Source organism: Carlito syrichta, unplaced genomic scaffold (genome assembly GCF_000164805.1).
Source record: "Carlito syrichta isolate Samal-C Ts95f unplaced genomic scaffold, Tarsius_syrichta-2.0.1 Scaffold305806, whole genome shotgun sequence".
NCBI classification, from domain to species: Eukaryota; Metazoa; Chordata; class Mammalia; order Primates; family Tarsiidae; genus Carlito; species Carlito syrichta.
This window is the reverse complement of record NW_007249902.1, coordinates 600,221-622,959: the sequence shown is the minus strand read 5'-3', so window position 1 is coordinate 622,959 and position 22,739 is coordinate 600,221. Positions and strand designations below refer to the sequence as shown.

General features: G+C 37.1%; 1 protein-coding gene across 2 annotated transcripts; it reads left to right on the top strand.

Annotated features, from left to right (window-relative positions):
* Positions 1-368: 368 nt before the first annotated feature.
* UBLCP1 (ubiquitin like domain containing CTD phosphatase 1) lies at positions 369-22,677 on the top strand. Of its 2 annotated transcripts, XM_008062736.1 has the most exons (11): positions 369-464; positions 4,323-4,521; positions 5,349-5,440; positions 5,843-5,928; positions 6,011-6,126; positions 7,152-7,250; positions 10,482-10,519; positions 11,034-11,132; positions 13,573-13,689; positions 19,321-19,448; positions 21,592-22,677. In XM_008062736.1, exons 2-11 carry the CDS (start codon positions 4,368-4,370, stop codon positions 21,617-21,619), a joined length of 957 nt encoding a protein of 318 aa, XP_008060927.1. In that variant the 5' UTR covers positions 369-464; positions 4,323-4,367; the 3' UTR covers positions 21,620-22,677. The 2 variants fall into 2 exon arrangements, with proteins under 2 accessions (XP_008060927.1, XP_008060929.1); XM_008062738.1 differs by lacking the exons at positions 19,321-19,448; positions 21,592-22,677 and adding an exon at positions 16,159-16,173.
* The last annotated feature ends 62 nt before the right edge of the window (positions 22,678-22,739 follow it).

The window sequence follows — 22,739 nt, the reverse complement described above, 5'->3', positions numbered from 1 at the left end:
AACAGTCACGAATCCTAGTTCCGAATCCCACAAAGACCTCGGCACACCTGAGAAGCCACCGCCCCGTCCGGCCCCGCCCCCAGTTCCGACTTCGGCTAAACAATACAAAAGACGTCACCGCCAAGCACCCATCCCGCGAAGAGCCCGCCATCGGGCGCATGCGCAGAGCCGGCGAGGGCCGGCAGCCACCTAGGCATAGGCATATGAGCATCTGCACGGCAGTTACAGTTTAGGAAAGGCTTAGTTTCCTTGACGCTTTGTGGAGATCCTTGACAGCGGCTATTTAGGATCAGGACCCGAAGAGAAACAAGGAAAGCACCTCTCCTATGCCCAGCGCATTTACGTTTCAAACTACCACTTCCGGTTCGTCAGCCGGTTCCGGTCCCACCCCGCACTTCCGGTCGCCTTCGCTTCCGCTGCGGCCGGTTTCTGCGTCCGCTGTCTCTGGTTCCGCTGCGCTCCAGGTGAGGGGTCGCGGGGCGCCCTGGCGCGCTGCCCGTGGAGGCACCGTTGGGGCTGGGGGACCGCAGGTTCGCTGCGCGCGTGGCGGAGCCTGCCCTGCGGCGGGCTGGGGACCGTGGCTGTCCTCGTCCCACGCCCAGGTCCCTGGCCTTGACCCGGGGGGCCGCTGTTCTCCCATCCGGCCTTCTTGCCTTATTTCGAGGACTTCACTGCTTGTCCACCTTTTCCCTCCCCTCTTTCTGAAGGCATCCCGACTCCCTCTGCTCTGCAGGCTCTGCCTGCCTCTGATGCTGTCCCATCCCAGTCACCTTGCACCGGCTCGCAGCGGCCACTGCTGTGCTGTCCTGACCGAGAGTTCTTAGTACTTTAGTTACCTTTTGTTAGGATTGCTGCAAAATCGACTCCTCCCTCCCCCATCAGTTCCCAAAGAGTTCGCTTTTGCGGCTTGCAAAGTTTCCATTTCCGCTTTTGCGGAATTTTTAGTTGTGTGGTCTTGGGCAAGTTGTTTAATTTCTTTTTAAGGTTTCTCATGTGTATAATGAGAACAATGGTTGTTGGTTCAGGACTGTGAAGATTAAATGATATAATTAACTTGTTTAGCATGTTTTTGTCCTGTCGCTACCGCCATTCTTACTGCTTTTTACAGTTTGCAAAGTGCTATCACAAGTGTCATTCCATGCCTTAATACTACTCTTGTCCACCGAGTATTAATAGCCTCATCTTGTGATTGAGAAGACTTGAGTCCTAGATGTGGGAACTGACCAGGCAAAGTCAACATAGTATGTTAGGCAGAAGATCTCTTAACCTAAACAACTGTTCTTGATTCCAGATTTACTATTTTATCAAAAAGGTGCGCTCTTTGCTTGCTCGTTTGGGCTTGATTGCCAGCTTTAAACTCCCCCCCCATCATTTTTCAGGTTTGATGGGGTCTGAAATGATACAAAGTATTAAGAATTATGTGAAAAAGAAGGTTAAATATGAGAACAAAATAACTTATGCATTTATAGTTCTGCTCATTGGTGTAAACGAGCTCAATAATGATGAAAAGAGTTTCATTGTTAAAAACAGTCTTAAGGACTTAGGCAATTAAAATTTTTCTGATGTGGCTTTTGTTATTCTTGGTCCTTTATGGCAATGGTCCCCAACCTTGACCTTTTTGGCATCAGGGACTGGTTTCATGGAAGACGTTTTTCCTGGGGTGGGGTAGGGGAAGTGCAGTCAAACCTCACTGCTAATGTTAATCTGTATTTACAGCCACCCCAGTACTAGCATCACCGCCTCAGCTCCACCTCAGCTCATCCGGCATTAGATTCTCATAAAGAGCGTTCAACCTAGATCTCTTGAATGTGTAGTTCACAATAGGGTTCGGGCTCCTCTGAGAATCTAATGCTGCCACTGACCTGAGCAATGTGGAACTGCTGCTGCTCACCTCCTATTGTGGGGCCCCTGGGGGTGGGGGTGGGGGTTGGGGACTCCTGCTTTAAGGCAATTGCCAGCTTGAAATTCCCACTTGTAGCATAGGTGCTTCATAATGCTGTATGCTGCTTTATTAAATGCATAGAGCCTATGCCATCTGGCACATTTTCTTTTTTAAGACTGAGAACATTGAAGAGTCTGGAGCTCTCAAAATTGTAGCATGCATCAGAGATGGGGGAACGAGGGTTGTTAAGACACAAATTGCTAAAGACCCTTGTCTTCACCTTGATTACATTTATAACAAGTTACCAAGTGAGGTCAGTCAGTTATTCCTGGTAGTGCACTTTGAAAACCACTTGTCCTAAAGGAACGGTGACTTGTCCAGGGTCACTTGGAACTCGAGTGATCTCATTCCAAACTCTCTACTTTGCCCATCACAACACGTGCTGTTTTAGTTGGTTACCTTCCTAACTCTTGTAAATAATCATTTTTCTTCCTGCTTCTAACAGAAAAATATTTAAGCTGCCTTTTTGACTGAAAGACCCGTTTGGCTTTTTATTGAACATCCTAACGTTTTTAAAGTATGTACTGGGGCTGAAATGGAATATATTGCCCTAAATTAACCCACTTTAAAATTTCAGTAGAACACATTGTAAACTTAAGGGAATAAATATATATTTATGAGGGGAGCCCACAGAAAACTTGAATTATCTTTTGGAGGCCAGGCCTCTTGTCTACAGGTTCCCCCCCACCCCCGCTAGGTGAATGTCTAGGAACCCATTGCTATCAGTGTACTAGCTAGCATTGTTCTGAGGTTGCATTCGGCTTCAGTGAAATTTTTTTTGGAGATTATTTCAACACATTTGCTCATTTCACAATGAGTGATTTATGAGTGCACCTGCCCACACCACACTGGGTGTTCAGCAGTTTTTGACCAAAAAACGGCATGACCCCCATGCCCCACCATCCCTATTACCCGATCTCATCCGGAGTGACTTTTTTTTTGTTTCCCGGTTAAAAAAAGTCCTCAAAAGGAAGCCAGTGTGGAAGAGGTGAAAAAAAATGGCAGGAGCACTAAAAAGCATTAAAATTGGGTTCAGAAATTGTTTTCAACAGTGGAAAAAGCATTTCCATGTGTGTATTGCATCAAACAGAGAGTACTTTGAAGGTGACTGAAGTTTAAACATGTAAGAATGAATACATCATTTTTAAATAAATCACTTAGATTTTTTGGTGGTCCCCCCTCATATATTATATGAATTAATATAAATTTATGGTTCAAAATTTATGATTCAAAATTTTCCTTTTGCAGTTGATCCCAATAGTTGCATGAAGAGTGTAATAAAATGTTTCATCAAATAAGTGAAAGCATTTGAAACACCATCACTCTGAGATTAGAAAATCCATTTCTCTGACCTCTGAGGGGAGTGAGTTTATAAAAAGTCAAAAGCTTTATGGGAAAGGAGACCTACATTCGATTATTGATGAGAGTAGCAGTTACTGTATAATCTTTGTGTGCTTAGATTTGTGTGTGGGGGTTTTATATTTATTGGTCTTTGGTGCCTTAACTTCTATAAGTCCAACTGAAAAGAGACAGTTGTATAGGGGAAGAAACATCAAATTTAGTAAGAAGGCCAGTTGTTACCAACTGTGTGTCCATTACATAGCTTCTCAAAACTCCTGTTTCCTTAATTACAAAAGAGGGAAAACTCTTACTGAATAGACTTAGATGAGTTTGTGTAAAAAGTGTCCAATTAATAAAGTAAAACAAATAATGGTTCTTTACTCTTTATTTAGCACAGTGCCTGGCACATAGCTTTCAGTTTAAAATTTTTTTTTTGTCTAGCCAACACTTTATATACCAGGCATTCTATGACTTATAAGTATTAACTACTTTAACCCTCATAAGAGCCCTAAGAAGTAGGTAGTATTATTATCCCTATTTTACAGGTGAGAAAACCTAGGCATTGGCAGTGAAGTTACTTCTTAAAGTCAAATAGCTTGAGTGGGAGAGCTGGAATCTGAACCCAGGCGGTTCTGGCTCTAGAGTTATTGTGTCCTTTACCACACCATCTTTGAAATGTTAAGTGAATGTGGATGATCTGTCATGGAGGAACTTGCTGTAGCATAAATCTGACTAAGAGAGCAGGAGTGATAGGCAGCTCATACGTGTACATTTCCAGTTGAACAACAGAATCTGGTAGAGTATTCTGAAGTAGTACCTCCAAGCCAAAAATTGGGAGTGTGAGGGAACTTTGACTTTGAACCCTAGTATCTTTTGAAATTCTGGTAGCACTTCTGTATGGAGAAAATTCCTGTTTTTCTGTCATCAGGTTGTAAACTAGGGCTCAAATGCACACACTTACAAAACTTAAAGTTATAAGTTTGGCTTTGATATACAGTATCTGTTTTAGCTTGTTCATCATATATGTCTTCCTTTCTAGGTGTTTTTTTCCTGAAGGAAAGTTGCTGCTTCCTATGTGTCAGGAATGGCCCTCCCTATCATCGTGAAATGGGGTGGACAGGAGTATTCAGTGACCACACTTTCAGAAGATGACACTGTGCTGGATCTCAAGCAGTTTCTCAAGACTCTCACAGGAGTGCTGCCAGAACGCCAAAAATTACTTGGACTCAAAGTTAAAGGTAGCTCTCTCCCCACTTCAAATTTATGCATTGGATTTTGTATAGTATGGATTTTAATAAGTATTATGAATTTAATACTTGCTTAATCATTTTTATTTGCTATTATCTGTCGTTTTCTTTAATAAGTCTTTCTTTGAAGATTTCTTAGAGATGTTAAAATTGTTTTAGTGGTAAAAGTAAGAATATTAAAGGTTACTTAAAAATACCACCACTAGTAAGATTACTTTTGATTCCTTAGACAGTTGTGTTTGCTTGTTAAATCTTTGTTTGGCACAGAAGTCTCAGGTGAAACTCATTTATTTTCTGATGTTTACCTTTTCCCATAGTATTTTCATGCTTGGGCCTTGTACTCTTCCCAAATTGTCTTTTCTGTTTCAAAAGTAAAGATGACATTTTAAAATTGTAGGCAGCTTTCATATCCTGTTTAAAAGGTATTTTTATGGTGTGCGTGCTTGTCATATCATTGAAGGGTGAGTTTTGAGTAATAGTAAATCTAGTTTTATCTTAGACACTCAATTTTTAAGGCCTCCTGGACAGCACTTACCTTCATCTTGAACAACAAAATAAGCCATGAATATACTTTGTTTAGTTAGTTGAATAAAGATGTTCTTCTAAGATGGAATTGAGGGGGGATCCCTTGTATTGCTAGTTTTGACTTTAGTGTCTTTGATATGACTAGTTCAGCAGTAACAGTTTGTTAATATAAGAAAAACAAAAACTGCTGTGGCATCTATACTGAACTTTTTAATGTTAGGGTTTTGTGTAATGGAATAGTGAAACCAGCACCTGAACTTTAGTGAGAAAACAGTCATTTGCTTGTATTGTAGGCAAACCTGCAGAAAATGATGTTAAGCTTGGAGCTCTCAAACTGAAACCAAATACTAAAATCATGATGATGGGAACTCGTGAGGAGAGCTTGGTAAATGTTTACTTTTGTTACCATTTGTCCCTTTGAAGATATTATGATTTATACTACACCCTGTTGTATCATAGTATTAATTGTGGCAAAATTGTCAGTCTAGCAGTCAATGAAAAATAAAAGCTGCACAGTGAATGTGAAATTAACTCAGCAGAAAATGAATGCTGGGGAATTTTTTAGTATATAGTTACCTGTAAGTATAGTAGTAACCCAAATGGTCAAATTTAGCACAGTAAATCTGCCCAGGGGACATAAACAAATTATTAATTGTGGAAACTTTACAGTGTGTTCTTGAAAGCCTCTTGAACTCAAATTGTACCTCTCATTTGATTCCTATGCTATGCATGTATTTGTTATGGTAAAGATAATACAGTAAAACAAATCTGTTTTCCGTCTTATTAGGAAGATGTCTTGGGTCCACCCCCTGACAATGATGATGTTGTCAATGACTTTGATATTGAAGATGAAGTAGTTGAAGTAGAAAATAGGTAAGTGCTTTACACTTTAGAAGACATTAGTTATCATGTGAGAAAAAGTGAACATTTTATCTGACTTTATTTTTTTCATTAGGGAAGAAAACCTACTGAAAATTTCTCGCCGAGTAAAAGAATACAAAGTGGAAATTTTGAATCCTCCCAGGGAAGGGAAAAAGCTTTTGGTACTAGATGTTGATTACACATTATTTGGTGAGTCAGTTAGTAATGCTTTTCATCTTCTGTTTCCCACAGCAACTTTTTTTTTCTTTTGTTTGGTTTTTCTCAGCAGTACCTCATGGTTCATATGAAATATTTGAAAACTTTTTTTTAACAAAAGTAAATTATTTTTTATAGAAAGTAAAGATAAGCAAAAAAAAAAAAGAGTCATCTTTAATCCTGCAACCCAAAGATGACCACTCTTAGTATTTTGATGTGTATTTTCTAGAGTGTGTTTGTTTGTACCTCCTTTTTTTTTTAACTTAATGATAGATTGGACATTTTAGTCATTAAATATTATTTATTGTAATAATAATATTCACAATAAATAATTCACATTAAATATTATTATATATGTATATAATTCTAGTTTGTGAATGCATCATAATTTAACCAAGTTATTCCCTATTAACCAACCTTTAAGTGTTTATGAGGAATAGTTAAAAAGTCATTTTTGGTATCCTATCCTTGGTTTTCTGTTTTTATTCAGGCAGATTCTTGAATTTAAGATTTCTCATGTCAATTGAAAAATAAAGATGTCATTTTGTCCCCTAATATTGTCCCCTAATATTGGCAAGAACTGCTGATATTAAACTTTTATTTACTTCTAATTTTAAGCTTTAAATATATATCATAAGTTAATGTGCACTTATTTTAAAATTATTTAATTGGGCCTATTATTTTGGTAAAATGTGATTATATCTGCAAGTTGGCTGACTAATGGTGAGTATAGGTGAACCTAGTTTGTTTTTCATCTAAACTTTAGCGACTAGATGAGAAAAACATTTACAGTTTACTAGTTAAGCCTATGATTACAATACTGCTGTTTGCACATTGATTGGTTAAAGCTGGATCTCAAGGATTTTAAATTATGTTTTGAAAGACATCTCTTTGTCATCCAGTGTAATGCAGTCTAAACCAGTTTGCAATTGAATGTTTGTATTTTTATATTTCATAATATATTGGGTACTTGTCCCTGATAATAAACTAATAGTTATTTATAATCCATTTCCTTTCAGACCACAGGTCTTGTGCAGAGACTGGGGTAGAATTAATGCGACCATATCTTCATGAATTCCTAACATCTGCATATGAGGATTATGACATTGTTATTTGGTGTAAGCTATATTTTTTTGTTTAGATTTCCGTGGAAATAGGTTGTTCCTAATTTTATTCTGCTCTGTACAAACGTGACTTAAAATGACCTGTGTTTAAATACGAAATTTCTAAATTGAAGCATATAGCACAATATAAACTTATCCATATTTACCAAATACCTCTGAGATAGTTACATATAGGACAAGAGTATGTTATAGTGTCAGAGTGAAAATGGCCTCTTTTCCCAGTGGCCCCACCTTGGTTAGTTTTTCCTTCCAATCTTTGCTGTGGAATTCTTGCTGCTTAAGAATATTGTTGATTTCTCCATTTTTCCTCACTCATGCTTCAAAACACTTGAAGCAAGATATGTTTAAAAATAAGTCACAGTGACGTAGTTCTCCAGAAATAAAGGCAACATGAATTACTTAAAAAAAATTAATATATGGACTAAAGTAGTTTTACTAAAATTGTGGTCTGTGGTTTATGCCAAGAACATACAGGTCTGTAATAAGATAATGAGTTTGTTCTAAGAAGTAAATCTCCTTTATTACTATGCACACTATTTAGTTCACTTTTAAATTATATATATATATTTTTTGAATTGTTGTCTCATTGTGTTGCCCTGGCTGGAGGGCAGTGGCAAATCACAGCTCACTATAGCCTCAGCCTTCTGGGTGAGGTGATCCTTTTATCTCAGCCTCCCAAGTAGCTGTGACTTCAGATACATGCCACCATGCTTGGCTAATTTCTTTGATTTTTGTAGAGATGAGGTCTCGCCTTGTTAACTCTTGGACTCTAGTGTTCCTCTCGCACCAGCCTCCCAAGGTGGACGTGATCAAAGCTCATTATAACCTCAGACTCATGTGCTTAAGTGATCCTTCTTCTTCAGCCTCTTGAGTAGCTGGGACTACAAGCACACACCACAATGCCCAATTAATTATTTTTTTAATTATTATTATTTTTTTTTAGTTGGAGTCTCACTTTTGTCTCCCAGGCTGGAGTGCATTGGCCCACTCATGGCCACCCCACTGCTGACCTGCTGGGTCCACCTCAGCCTTCCAAGTAGCTGGAACTACAGGCATGCACTACCACACCTGGCTAATTTTTGATTTATTGTAGAGACAAGATCTTACCAAGTTGCCCAGGCTGATCTCAAACCCGTGGGCTCAGGCAATCCTGTCACCTTGGCCTCCCAAAGTGCTGGGATTACAGGCTGAGCCACCGTACCTGGCTAGTTTTTTAATTCTTGTGTAGTCCAGGCTGGTCTTGAACTCTTGGCCTCAAATGATCCTCCTACCTTGACCTTCCAAAGTGCTGGGATCACAAATGTGACCCACCATGCCCAACTGAATTGCCATTTTTTTGTAGCAAGATTTTCTCGTAAAATGAAACAATGCATTATTTACATCCCACTTTCCCACAAATATTTAAAGTTGCCCCTCAGCAATGTTACCTGCAGGGAAGGGTTACCTTGATTTTGAATTAAATCAAGTCCTATTAATTAAAGGTGCTATATTTAATTGTATTAGGTCTTTGCTGAGTAGCCACATAGTTGTTGCAGTCTGTAAATTTCTTTGTATCATACTACTTCTGTTGTTCAGTGATAATGTGAATTCGTAACTGTTGAAATTAAAAACATAGTTGAACTATGATAATTTTCTGGTTTAATAAAACAGGATGAAGAAAGCTTCCTGGTAAGCAAATTTTTGTTTAGCAACTGTGACATTTAAGATGACATTTGAGAAAAAAGTTTACCCTCCATATGTTATTAAACTAGACTTATAAAGTTAGAGAACTTTTTACAATGATTAAGTTATTTTTGTAAACTATGATGTTTTGTGATAGTATGTTAAAAGGGCACTTCACTTTGGAGTTAAATAGACTAGTATCTTAATTCTGGCTCTGTCCTTACTGTGTGACACTAGGAGAGTCACCTAATCTCTCCGAGCCTTAGTTGCTCATCTGAGAAATGGAGATAACTAAACCTGTATTAAGGTTAGTTAGAAATATAGTAACTAGTAATATAATAACTAGTACTAATCTGACATATAATAGTTAATAATTAGAAACTGTTTTCTGTCAGACTTTGTGTTTTTCTTCTGGGAATTATAGATACAAAATAGGTATTGAATTTAAAATTTTCCTGTCTTATGACTGTTTTCATCATAGATACAGTGATCTTTAAAATTTTAGTTCAACTGATCTGTTTTGTATGAAAGGTGATTCTTTTTTGTGTGTATGCTAAAGATTTTTATATTGAGAACTCAGGAACCCCTTTTGCTTTTAATAAATACAGGGGGGGGTGCCAAAAAAAGTGTATGCACATTTTTGGAGATGTTATCTATGTATTGCTTTATGAAGTTGAATTAACTTAGCAAAGCATAGTATGACGTTAGCTCAACCATACTTTAGCCATTTTCTTTGTCTTGCCTGTCACATGGTGACGCTAGCATTCATTTGATTAACACCATCTTTTGAGCGAACATCATACTTGAAATGTGCATACGTTTTTTGCATTTCCTGTGTACACACACTTTAAATAATTAAACTGCTTTTCCTCTTTTTAAACATTTTACTTGAATAATACCTATATAGTTTAGTCCAGTAACTTGGGACCGGTAGGGCACATAAAGATGAGGCTAGAATTTTCGTCTCAGTGATCCAAAAACTGGTTGATCTGACCGTGAGCAAATATATAATGTAGGTATCCTTCATGAATGCATCTCACATTTCTTGTTACAAGCTGCTAGACTCAGTGTAGTTTGCTGAGCCTGACAAAATGCAAATTTTCATTGAACCTAACTGCTGGTCTTCAACATAAACTTTTCACATATAACAATATGCTTCTGTTGACATACTGCATATTCCTGTGCATTGTCTTGAAGTAGAAGTAGAAACATGGAAGAAAGTTGAGATCCAGGCAACCTTACGTTTAAGAATTGGGAGAGAATAGTGGCAATAGCAAGGTTGTTTGTAAAAAGGAGTTTGGGTTTTCTTTATACATTTCCTAGGTTCAGAGTTCTTTTGCGCATCAGTTACCTGAATCTTGTAGATAAGTGTTGTTGGAAGACACACTAAAATAAGTTTATTTTTATAAATATTTAAAAGAAAATCACCATAAATATGCTAGGAGCTATTATTTGCAAAGCATTTAAAACTATTGGTCTTGCTTAGAAAACTTATTTATACATATTTAAAAAATGAAATTCAAACTTTTCATATTTATTGTATTATCATTCCTCATGTTTTAGCTGCAACGAATATGAAGTGGATTGAAGCTAAAATGAAAGTAAGTGTTAGAAAACAATCCATTTTAAAATATTTTGAAACTGCATTTATCTTGTTGAAAGTTCTGGAACTGATTTTTATTCTTATTGGAGGGAGTTAAGTAGATAAATAAGTGCCAATATCTGGAGTAGAGGTCCGTTTAAAGTGTATTTAATGGTGGATTGTACTGAATGCCTAAGACCTTTTTTAAGAAAAGGTACAGCTAAGTTCTCCCTCTACTTTTCTCTCACATTTTACAGTAATACTTTTTTCCCTTCTTTTGCTCTGATATGTAATACTTAAAGAGGTGATCTTCTCCTACAAAGGTAAATTAGGAAGTAATCTGTTTCTAGTTTATTTTCCTTGGGCTGCCATTTATTGACTTAAGTGAACCTAAAATACTTGCTAGTTGTTTAGCAAGATGTAGTGGCCAGTAGGGTAGAAAGTTGGCATATGGGAAATTGCACTAGAATATTCAGAAAGCCTGCAGTTTTCTGTGTGGTATGTTTTATCCTCATGAACATTTGTGTTTTTAGGAACTGGGAGTGAGCACAAATGCAAATTACAAGATTACCTTCATGTTGGACAGTGCTGCCATGATAACAGTGCATACGCCAAGGAGAGGACTAATAGATGTAAGAAGTCATTTTACTTCTATTTAAAGATGCGGTCACTTTCTGGTGTACTTTTTGTATTTATACTGATTTATTACAGAAAGTGTAGAAATTCATCTGAGTGAGTAATAAAGTAGCAGTTGGGATTTGACAGAGGAAAATGTGTTTAAGGTTATGTATTTGAATTCTAGTTATAAAATTAAGGATCTTGAAGCAAGACTGTCAGGAAAGGAACTTGTGGTCATGGGTAACTGTGTTGTGATGATGACAGCACAATGTTGTTGGACAGAGGAGGTGAAAAAAATACTGAATATTGTTAAGGAAGATAGCAATAAACCAAAACATACTCACCCTACCCTATATGAAATAAAACGGATGTGTTATGATGCATCTACTTTGGGATGATGTTTGTGTATTCCTGGTGAATAGCAGCAAGAACTGTCAGAAATGGGTTGGGCTAAAAAGATGAGGGTTCTTCAGTTTGCTTACTCATCTAGTAGCTATTTATATTAGTGAGCACCTGCTATCTCTGAAGCCCTGTAGGGGCACCGCTGGGAATAGAGAGATGAGTGAGACACGGTTATGCCTTTTGAGGGTATACGAACTGATAGGAATTGGGGAGAACATAGCATACCAGGAACACTTAGGTGAGACAGTATTAAAAATATCAAAATCATAAGTAGAATGGTTTAAGCGGATGGGGACTTGGTTCGTTCAGTAAAGGAAGTACTGCATACATCGGGGGAAAATATAGTTTATTACCTACTAAAGTAAAAGAACGCCTTTGCAAAATCTTAATGCTAAGGAAAATTTGGGAAATGTTAAACAGTGTTTGTAACAGTGAAAATTAAAGGAATAAAAATAATAGGACAATAGGGAATTGGATACATAAATTGTTGTTATCCATATAATGGAATGCAGCTAGTCATTTGATGTAGTAGACTGTTTAATGACTTAAAAATTTTCATGACACGTTAAAGTGAAGGAAATATTTTAGAGAACAGTGTTTGTAAGCCATTAGAAAATAGTTCTTAACCTTTGTTTGCTTCAGGCTTCCCCTTAGCTTAACAAAGAATCTGTGAACTCTCTGAGGCTGCTGCTGGTTATAAAAAAGCCTGGAGGTAAATACATCAGAATATCTAGTTGTTACCCTTGGTACTGACTGGATTATCGATGATTTAAAATTTTCCTTTGTGCTTTTCTGTATTTTCACATTTTTCTGTGGTCAGCAATATTGCTTTTCTCATTGAAAACAAAGTAGTCCATGTTTTTGGGAACAAATGGTGCTTGACCTAATTACTGAATGACAATACTTTTTAAGAGGATATAGGATTTCTAACTCTGGGTGTAATAAGGAGTGACCTCTGTTGTCATATTTCTTGACGCTTTTGTTAACTACAAAAAAATATGGCCTTTTGTATCAGTTCCTGTGTGTTTATCTTCATTTTACCGATTTTGTTTCACTAGTAAATAGTGAAAAAAAATCAGGAAAATAGTATTTTGGTAAAATTAAAATATTTCAGTAACAGTCTTTGTAGTAGACAGGACACTATTAAACTGTAGAAGAAAACACACATTTTTAAGTGACAGCCTCTATCCCCATTTACTACCACTTAATCTCATACAATTATTGTTACCATATAATCTCATATTACCATAAATGAGATTTCTGCCTTCAGCAAAAATATTTTTTCTAAAAATTAATTTATTTAAACATTTTTTGAATGTGTAATATATTTTTTAAAGGAAAAGGCATAATGAAAAGTCTTCTTTCCACCTGGCCCCCAGCCACAAATTTATTCTCCCTACAGAGAATGACTGTTATTTCTTGGTAGTCTTGTAGAGACTTTACACAAGTACCAACAGTTGTCACTATATAATTATCTCTTTTGAAGTCTCAGTTTAGGAATTCAGAAATAACAAATAACGGTGCTTTGGAAGTTAAGCAGTCAAATACCCTAGAAATTATGCACCTCTGCCATGGAATTAAAGACACAATTTGTTTTTCTATAAAATATTTAAATTATCAATTGAAAGAGCCAGATACATTTTCTTTCATTAAAGGAATGATCTAGTTTTGAAAACAGACCCGTGTGACTCAGAAACTCCCAGGAGACAAGTATTAGCCAAGAAAGTCATGTGACTGCTTAGCAGACATCTAAACAATTACGTTAGAGCCTTTTTAAATTATATAATTATTATTTCTTTTATTCAAAATCTTCATGTTAAAATTATGGAAAGTCTTAACAATGAGTCTAGTTTAGTTAGACATGAACAAACCTTTCAGAAGTTTGAACATTGCAAGATACATTGTGCTTCAAAGTGGGTTGTGCTTAGATAGCCATCTCACAGGAGGAAAGAATACTGGCATTGTTATGCAGGGGAGTATGCAGTATCTCTGTTTTTAAGACAGGATGAACTATTGATAAAATTTGAGTTAAATCTAAACTTTTATTCTAAGGTAAAGCCTCTTGGTGTTATATGGGGAAAGTTTTCGGAGTATTACAGCAAAAAAAACACCATTATGTTTGATGATATAGGAAGAAATTTTCTAATGAACCCACAGAATGGACTAAAGGTAAGACATATTTTCACTTGTTATATGCTCATGTAATCTGGACTGTGTTGTGGTAGAACTGTTGAATTTCATATATTTTTGGAAATAACTGTATTATTACGGTCACAGGCAAGAAAAGTTTATTTAAAACAATTCATATAAAATTGAACATTCTGTCCTTTGCATTGGTATCTCCTTGGTTAGACAAATCATCCAAGTGTTTTTAGTTAGTTTTATGGGAGCACTATGGGCTTACTGACGTTGCAAAAGTGGAATCCTCAGTATTTTATTAGGTATACAAATCTTGGAATCTCTGATGTTCTGGTTAGCTAGAAAGCTGGCAGCAAAGCACTTTGTTTTTTCCTTTTAAAATGGAAACTACAGAGGTGTTCACAAATTTTTATACAAGGAATGTGTAGAATTATAACTTTAGGAACAATCTTCGGATGAGGAAGTTCATGACTTGCCCAAGATCTTATATGTAACTGGTTAATGACAGAATTGGGTTGGAATCTAGTGACTTGGCTCCTAGGTCAGTGATGATCTTAGCATGCAGTTGCTTATAATCTTGTGGGGACATGATGGTGACATTTCATCCTGGTAGCAGCATAAAATTGGTGAAAGAGAAGTCTGAAACTTAAAAATTTCTGGTACCCGTAGTTGCCTGCACAATAATGAAAGTGGAAAAGATAGTTCTATATTATGGTACTAATGTGAATGGAGCCTCCATTTGAAGTGGAAATCCTGACACTGAGATATTTTTATTCTCAGTGCTGAACTTTTCTGCCAGCTGGGCTCTTAGTAGTTTTAAAAGACAAGAGAGAGAAAAACAAGAGGTTACTTTACTTTTCTTTTTTTTTTTTTTGAGTTACTCTTTTGCCCAGGCTCGAGTACAGTGGCACGATCACGGCTCACTGACAGCCTTGACCTCCAGCAATCCTCCTGCCTCAGCCTCCCAAGTAGCCGGAACTGCAGGCGCATGCCTGCACACTTGGCTAGATTTTGCCTTTTTTTGTATAGACGAAGTCTTGCTGTGTTGCCTAGGCTGGTGAAAGTACATTTTTAAAGCCTTCCTTATAGACTGTTGACTTGATCTTTAGCGTATAGTGAGGATAGTTTCAAATGCTAATCTAGGTAGTAAGTTGCCCCAAATATAGAAACTGTTGACTAGAAGAAAAGTGGTTATATTACTCTTAAAAAAACAGCTACTCAGGTCGAGGCTGCGGTGGCCGGGAGCGGCCACTGCACTCCAGTCTGGGCGACAGAGTAAGACTCCAACTCAAAAACAAACAAACAAACAAACAAAAAACATACAAAAAAACAGCTACTAATTGAGGCTTTGGGAGAAGTGCTTTTCCTGAATATAGTTCAACAAAAACACATTGTTGAGTTTTGAGAAGCAATTTGGTTAAACCTGATTTTCTATGAAACTAATGGTTGTTACCTGTTCTTGCAAGGAGATGGGGTCATGATGTTCAAGGAATGATTTTTGAGATGACCTTTAGCTTCTCTTAAAAATAGAATCATTAGTTTATATGCGTTTAGAAGAAGCTTTATTTTCCTATCCAACATTTGGGCCCTACTCATCTCTTGATGCAGCATGAAGTGGTATTATGAATTTCAGGTTCTTTGTGTTACTTACAGCAGGGTTTTTTAAAACTGGGGTACCCGGTAAACTCACTGAAGGAATTCATAAAACTACATATGTCCCCATCCTCACAATTCTAATTCAGGAGGTATGTTTAGGCATTCCAAGGTCATCTCTTGCTTATCTTTTACCAAAAGACCTCTTTTAAGGTAATTATTAACACATTCGCGACTGGCAAATTTTTCACTTTTCTAATATTGAGAGCAGGTGAAAATAAAAATATCTGAGGCTGATTGCTGAACTTCTGTTGTTAAGCACAAGTGAAACGGTCATTTCTAAATTGTCACCTTTTTCACAATACAGCTGAAAGTTGCAGACATATCCAGTATTTGTCTCAGGCACCACTCTGACTAGCATTCCATAATTGGTATTTTTATTCAGATTATAAACGCAAAAAGACAGTCTTCCACAATGAGATAAATTCATCTCAGTGGCAACCAGCAACATAATTTAGAATGATGTAAATTCACATCAACGATTGCAAATGAATGAATTATCTGTCCATATTGTCTTGGGAGCAGTTCTGAAATTAAGAAATAGTCTTAAGTACTGTGCTTTGTTATCACGGTTTTATAATATGCTTGGTAGAAGTATCCAAAAGATTTCATGCAGATCTTAAAAAACAAAACTGCTTACTTTTAAAATAATTCTATTTATTTATTTATTTATTTGAGATGGGATCCTGCTGTGTGGCCCAGGGCTGGAGTGCAGTGATGTGATCATAGGTCACTGCAACCTCAAACTCCTGGGCTCAAGTGATCTTCTTGCCTCAGCCTCCTGAGTAGCTGGAACTATAGGCATGTGCCATGATGCCCAGCTAATTTATTTTTATTTTTTTGTAGTGACCGGGTCTTGTTATGCTACCCAGGTTGGTCTTGAACTCCTGGTCTCAAGCAATCCTCCTACCTCAGCCTCCTGAAGTGCTGGAGATTACAGCCGTGAGCTATCACATCGGCTTAAGTAGTTCTATTTAAATATAAGCTTGTTGGTCTTAAGGTTTGAAATATATGGGGAAGGCATTGTGAATATGAGTATATATTGAACTAAAAGAATGTGATCATTGGTCATGAATAAAGTAGTTGATATTCTGAAAACTCCATTTTGGTGATGAATAAGAGAATTCAGTTAATGTAGACAATCTTAAGTTTCAAAAAATATTTCTTTGATATAAGACAGGATGATGGTCATAATGTGTTGCCTGTGCTTCTAGTGATCACTTAGATCAGTTCTCAAAAATGGTACAGTAAACAATCATTTTACTGGAACAAGTGCAGCCAATCAGGTGAATAATAGATACTCACCCTTTCTTTGTTTTAAATTTTAGAACCAGAATTATTGAGGTATGTTAGTCTTGGTGTTTAACAGTGCTTAAGGCCAAATGTTTGGAAAGTGAAAATAACTTAGGAGGGCCTAGAATTAAACTCTTTATTTACTAACCACTGACACTGTACTTTCTCTTTCAGTTTAAATCTTCTCTTGCTGTTTAGACTTGGATACTTTGTTATAATGTATTGCTATAGCTTAAAAGTTACTATATTACCTTTCCAACTCTAGGAGTTGAATGAAGGGATGCTTTAAAACATTGCCATATGGCCCAGGATTATGCAGAAACTGTCTTGGCTGCACCATTATGTCATGCCTGTCATCCCCCAAGAGCACGGCTGCTGCTGGGAAACAGTGCTGCTGCTCTGCCGGCTCGAAGCCGGACTCTCCTGCAAGTGCTCGCTGCTGGGCAGACTCGCCTAACGGCTCTTGCTGTGCCCTTCAAACAGCATGGCATCCCACCAACAGCTGTGGAGGTCTCTGGCAGGCGCCAGGCTATTCTGATGAGAGTGCACCCCTCAGAAGGTGTTCTTCTGTCCATTTCAGCCTGGTGGTGTGTTTTTCCAGTGATAGAAGAAAAGTTTATAGAAAATACTTAAAACCTTTCTACACTTAATAGATACGGTAGTGAACTCATTTGGATTTCTTGAGGTTGTTTCTCAGCAAGTGACAATGATTAAATGTCTTACATTTAATTTTACATAGTGTTACCATATAAAATTAATAACTGATGATCAATTTGAATTTTCTCCAAATGAGAAAAAGGATATATTAATACTTTTAAGTATGATTTATTCGGTCCTTAGCATGTGTGCTTTAGAAATGATTATGTCTGGTTTTTAAAAAAATACATAACAGAAAAACTCAAATATGACAGAACTACATAGAATTGTTTAACAAACCCTCCATGTATGTGTCATCCAGTTCATGGGTAGTTTAGACTTGGATATGTTTGCTCCACTGCCCTCTCGATATTTTGAAGCAGATCCCAAATATATCATTTTATGTAAAATTAATTAAAACATTTTGAAAGGCTATTTTGAGTTGTATACAGATATTTGAACTGATGTCTTTTTTAAAAAAGCAAAACTCAGGGCCAAGTGTGGTGGCTCATACCTGTTGTCCCAGCACGTTGAGAGGCCAAGGTGGGAAGATCACTTGAGATCAGGATTTTCAGACCAGCCTGGGAAATGTAGTAGACCACATCTCTACAATTTTTTTGTTTAATTAGCTAGATGTGGTAGTGTGTGCCTGTAGTCTTGGCTATTCAGGAGGTTGAGATAGGAGGATCATTTGAACCCAGGAGTTCAAGGGTGCAGTAAGCTATGAATGAGTCACTGCATTCTAGCCTGGTTGACAGAGCAAAAACAAAAAAACAAAAACAGTAAAAACTCTTGATTAGAGCTATAGCATAAAATGCAGAAAATTTATAGTTTAACAAATTGTTGTAAAGATAATTCTTGTAAAGAAAGCTTTATTCCACTGAAAAACCGGTTACTCTTGATTTTCCTTTCCAAAGATAATCACTGTTACCATCTTGGTATGTAGTCTTCTGTTTTTTTCTAAGCATGGCTGTTTGTGCAAATCTAGATATAGAGTGCATATAAGCATAAGCATTCATATAACCACCATCCTAGTCAAGATACGATAGTCCTTATAATTGTAATTCTCCACCCTTGTATACTATTCTGATTTCATAATTTGAAATAATGCTTTTTCAGTGAGCGTTTTTTATTGTAAAATCTGTCAACCTTAAACATTTGAAAAATAGGACAGTTCTTTTTATGGAAAACTCTTGCATAGCTAAAAAATGATTTTTATGGATAATTTAATGATGAAGAAAAATGCTTATGATAAAATGGAGGGAACAGATTATGTAAATGTATAATATTTCAGCTATATAAAAATTTCATAGAAAACTAATGAAGTGAAAATCATCAGTGCTAAAATTTATCTTACTTCCCTGTTAGATCAAGCTTGTATTTGGATTAACTTTTTATGAGTGAAATACCATGAATAAAATTATTTAATACGGAGCAACTGGAATGAATAGAAGAGGAAAGTCTAAGCAGTTTTGCCAGGTAGGGTAGCCATATAAGAAAGCTGGTGTTGCCGGGCTTGGTGGCTCAGCCTGTAATCCTGCACCTTTGGGAGGCTGAGGTGAGTGGATTGCCTGAGCCCGCGGGTTCGAGACCCACCTGGGCAGCGAGACCTCATCTCTACAGTAAATCAAAAAATTAGCTGGGCGTGGTAGCGTGCACCTGTATTTCCAGCTACTTGGAAGGCTGAGGTGGAAGGATCGCCGAAGCCCAGCAGGTCGAGGTTGCGGTGGCCGGGAGCGGACACTGCACTCCAGTCTGGGCGACAGAGTGAGACTCCAACTGAAAACAAACAAACAAACAAACAAAAAAACAACAAAAAAAGAAAGCTGGTGTTGTCAGGTTCAGCCTGAAGAGGAGATAGCGTTAGATAAAATAGGTGGAAGAACTTTTCATTTGTATTATAAACATACGTGACTTTCTGATGATTAAACTTAGGCTTATATAAAGGTAAGTTTTAGTATTGATGTCCTTGGTGATGTTTCAGCCTCATTAACTCTCATTTAAATGATAGAAGAATGTAGATTTGTTAGTTTTCCTTATCATAGTGTGAAGTGTTGAGTAATTTTTATTTCCTAACAGATAAGGCCTTTTATGAAAGCACACCTAAATCGAGATAAAGACAAAGAACTTTTAAAATTAACTCAATACCTCAAGGAAATAGCAAAATTAGATGACTTTTTGGAGCTAAATCACAAGTATTGGGAAAGGTAAGTGTTAATTGCTTCTTATACCAATGAATGAACAAATTGCATAGTGACCCAGGATATATGTAACTCTTTATTTTTAGTTAAAATGGGTGAATTCTAAAAATATTTTCTAATCCAGTGACATCTTCCTTGAAGTGTTCTCCCCTTTCATCTTAACCTCTGCCTTGTTCATGAACTCACCTCCCACATGCTGTTACTGCTTTTAGTATGGAGAACTTGAGAGGTTAGTGTACACTTGTTATGCTGCCTATCGATTGTGTGACATTAGGCAGGCCACTCCTTTATAAATCACAAGGACAGCCAGGCTCGGTGGCTCAGCCTGTAATACCACGCCTTTGGGAGGCTGAGGTGAGTGGATTGCCTGAGCCCTTGGGTTCGGGACCCGCCTGGGCAGCGAGACCTCATCTCTACAATAAATCAAAAAATCAGCCGGGTGTGGTAGCGCATTCCTGTAATTCCAGCTACTTGGAAGGCTGAGGTGGAAGGATCGCCAGAGCCCAGCAGACGAGGCTGCGGTGGCCGGCAGCAGCCGCTGCACTCCAGTCTGGTCGACCGAGTGAGATTCCAACTCAAAAATAAAAAATAAAATAAATAAATAAATAAATCACATGGACTGTAATTCCTGTTCTCATACTGCAACTATGTCAGGATAAAATTAAATGTATTAAAATTTTTTCTGAATAGTGTTAAAAATTACAGGTAACTTCTGTGTGTAGTAGAAAAATTAGAAAACTTTATTCCACTGAAAAAACCATTACTCGTGACTTGCCTTTATAAAGGTAACCATTGTTACCATCTTGGTGTATAGTCTTCCAGTCTTTTTTCCAAGCTCACATCTGCATATAGATTGAATGTAATATCAAGATTTTGACACGGGGAAACTTCTGGAGAAAACCTCTGGGGAAGTGAAAGGTATAACTTGTACTACAAGCAATTTTTTTTGAGTTAAGTCTTTAAAGATCTGGTTCTAGTAATAAAACAACAAAGGACGCTATTCTTATAATAATAAAACTCTGGCTTTTCAGGTCACTTGACACAAAGTATCTTTTTAGAGAAAAAGTTTCATTTAATAAGCTTTTCTTTTCATAATCCCCATAGGAAGATGAAGCGGGCATTTTTATCCCCATCTTTGAATTGCAGGTGATGTAACTGAGTCATGGTATTTAGTGCAGTGCCACAAAGTGAGCCGACTGTGCCATCAAAACATGCCCAAGTTTGTTGATTTTTTTTTTTTTTTTTTGAGTTGGAGTCTCACTCGGTTGCTCAGAATGGAGTGCAGTGGCCGCTCCCGGCCACCGCAGCCTCGCCTGCTGGGCTCCAGCGATCCTTCCGCCTCAGCCTTCCGAGTAGCCGGAATTACAGGCATGCGCTACCACACCCAGCTGATTTTTTGATTTATTATAGAGATGAGGTCTCGCTGCCCAGGCGGGTCTCGAACCCGCGGGCTCAGGCAATCCACTCACCTCAGCCTCCCAACGGCGCGGGATTACAGGCTGAGCCACCGAGTCCGACTAAGTTTGTTGATTTTTAAGAACTCTTTCCCCACTCCACACCACCAGTTATGGAGTGGGGAAAGAGAAATTTCTCTATCTGAGAAATAGAGATAAAACTTTTAGTTTAGTGGTAGATTCCTAATAAATAATACAAAGAAAAATGCACCTGCTGAGTGGATGAACATCTTGCATCTTTTACACTCTTGGTCAGAGTCCTTTAGCGTCTTCCACCCACTGTCTTTATATGAGAAAGACAAGATCTTTAGATGAAGTTTGACCTGTATTTAGAGGAGACAATACGAGTTAGTGCAGCAACTTTCACATTTGGGAGTAAAGCGTGTGGAGTAGTCGGTGAGTGCAGCCTCTGGAGCCTTATTCTGATCTGAGTTCTGCCCCTTGCTGACTGTGTGGATTTGGGCAGATTGTATAACTTTGTACCTGTAAAATAGGAATATCTTCTAATAGAAACTCCTTAGTGTTATTATGAGGACTAAACGAATCAATGCATGTACTTAGAACAGTGCATGGCACATAATCAACAGATTATGAGCAGTTTTGTCACTGAAATAAACTCCCTTGGGAAGGAACTTGGTTTATCCTCATGAATTCAGCATGAGACAGCTTTGACATTTTTATTTTATTTCTTGCAGATATCTGTCAAAGAAGCAAGGACAGTAGTTACAAGTTGCACTGGCAGTTACTGAAGATACTTAAGATCCAGGAACGTCTTGCTTTTGTGCTAGAAATCATTATGATAGTGCTGGACACTAAAGCAAATACCAGACTGCTTGTACTTGGTCTTCCAATATTTTGTAAATTTAATTTTATATTTTTTTGAAGATCATAGCAATATGCTAAAATAATTCTTTTTCCCCCATATGAATATTCGGTTACTGTTGAAAAATATTTTCTCCAGCATTGATTACTGATTTTTTTTCCACAAAAAGTAGAGAAAAATGTACTCAGCAGTGTCATCTTGTGACTTTTGAAACAAGTTACGTCTTGTGTTTTTGTCTCATTGACTGTCTGACTAAATCTAAGATTACCAAATCCATGTTGAAACTAGAGCTTTTCCCTTTAAAACCAAAAAAAAAAAAAAAAAGGTTTTTGAATAAAGAACCTAGTTTGTTATGCTTAAAATTACCAATAATCTTTTATTTTGTTGTCATAGACACGATATCTCTTCTGTACTCCACTAGTTACAGTTCTAAATTCTGAACTGTGTCAGTTTGGTCTGTATGTATGTATGTGTTCTTTAAGTAAAACTGGAAAACATCAGTTGTGATGCCGCTATGTCCTAGTTTGAGAAATAGAAAAGATAAGACTGAAGAATAAAATTAAGAAACGAAAGTGTGTCTCTTTGGTGGCTAAGTAGAAACTGTTCTGCCTAAAACCATTGTCATAAAAGCAGTTAAAGGCAATAACTTTTTTAAAAGGACATATCATTGATTCAACCTTTAAAAGCATGAACAAAACGTTTTCTTCTGTTCCAGCTTTATCTTGTCTAAGTGCTAACACTGTGTTTCAGTGAAAATATCTAGCCATAAGATTAAAAAAAAAAATTACAGTGCTTAAGCCTGCAGGTATGTAATGTGACCACTGTTTTGTGTTGACAGTATTGCTTTATACAGTTCTTGTATTTGAAAGGAAGCGATCCTTTTAAGGAAACATGGTGTATATTGTTCTTAAGGGACTAATTTCAGTGGTGTATATAATAAATATCTTTTCTTAAAACATTAGTTGTTTGTGCTATATTACCCCAAATATTTTACCTTTGTTGAATCACAAAACAAACATT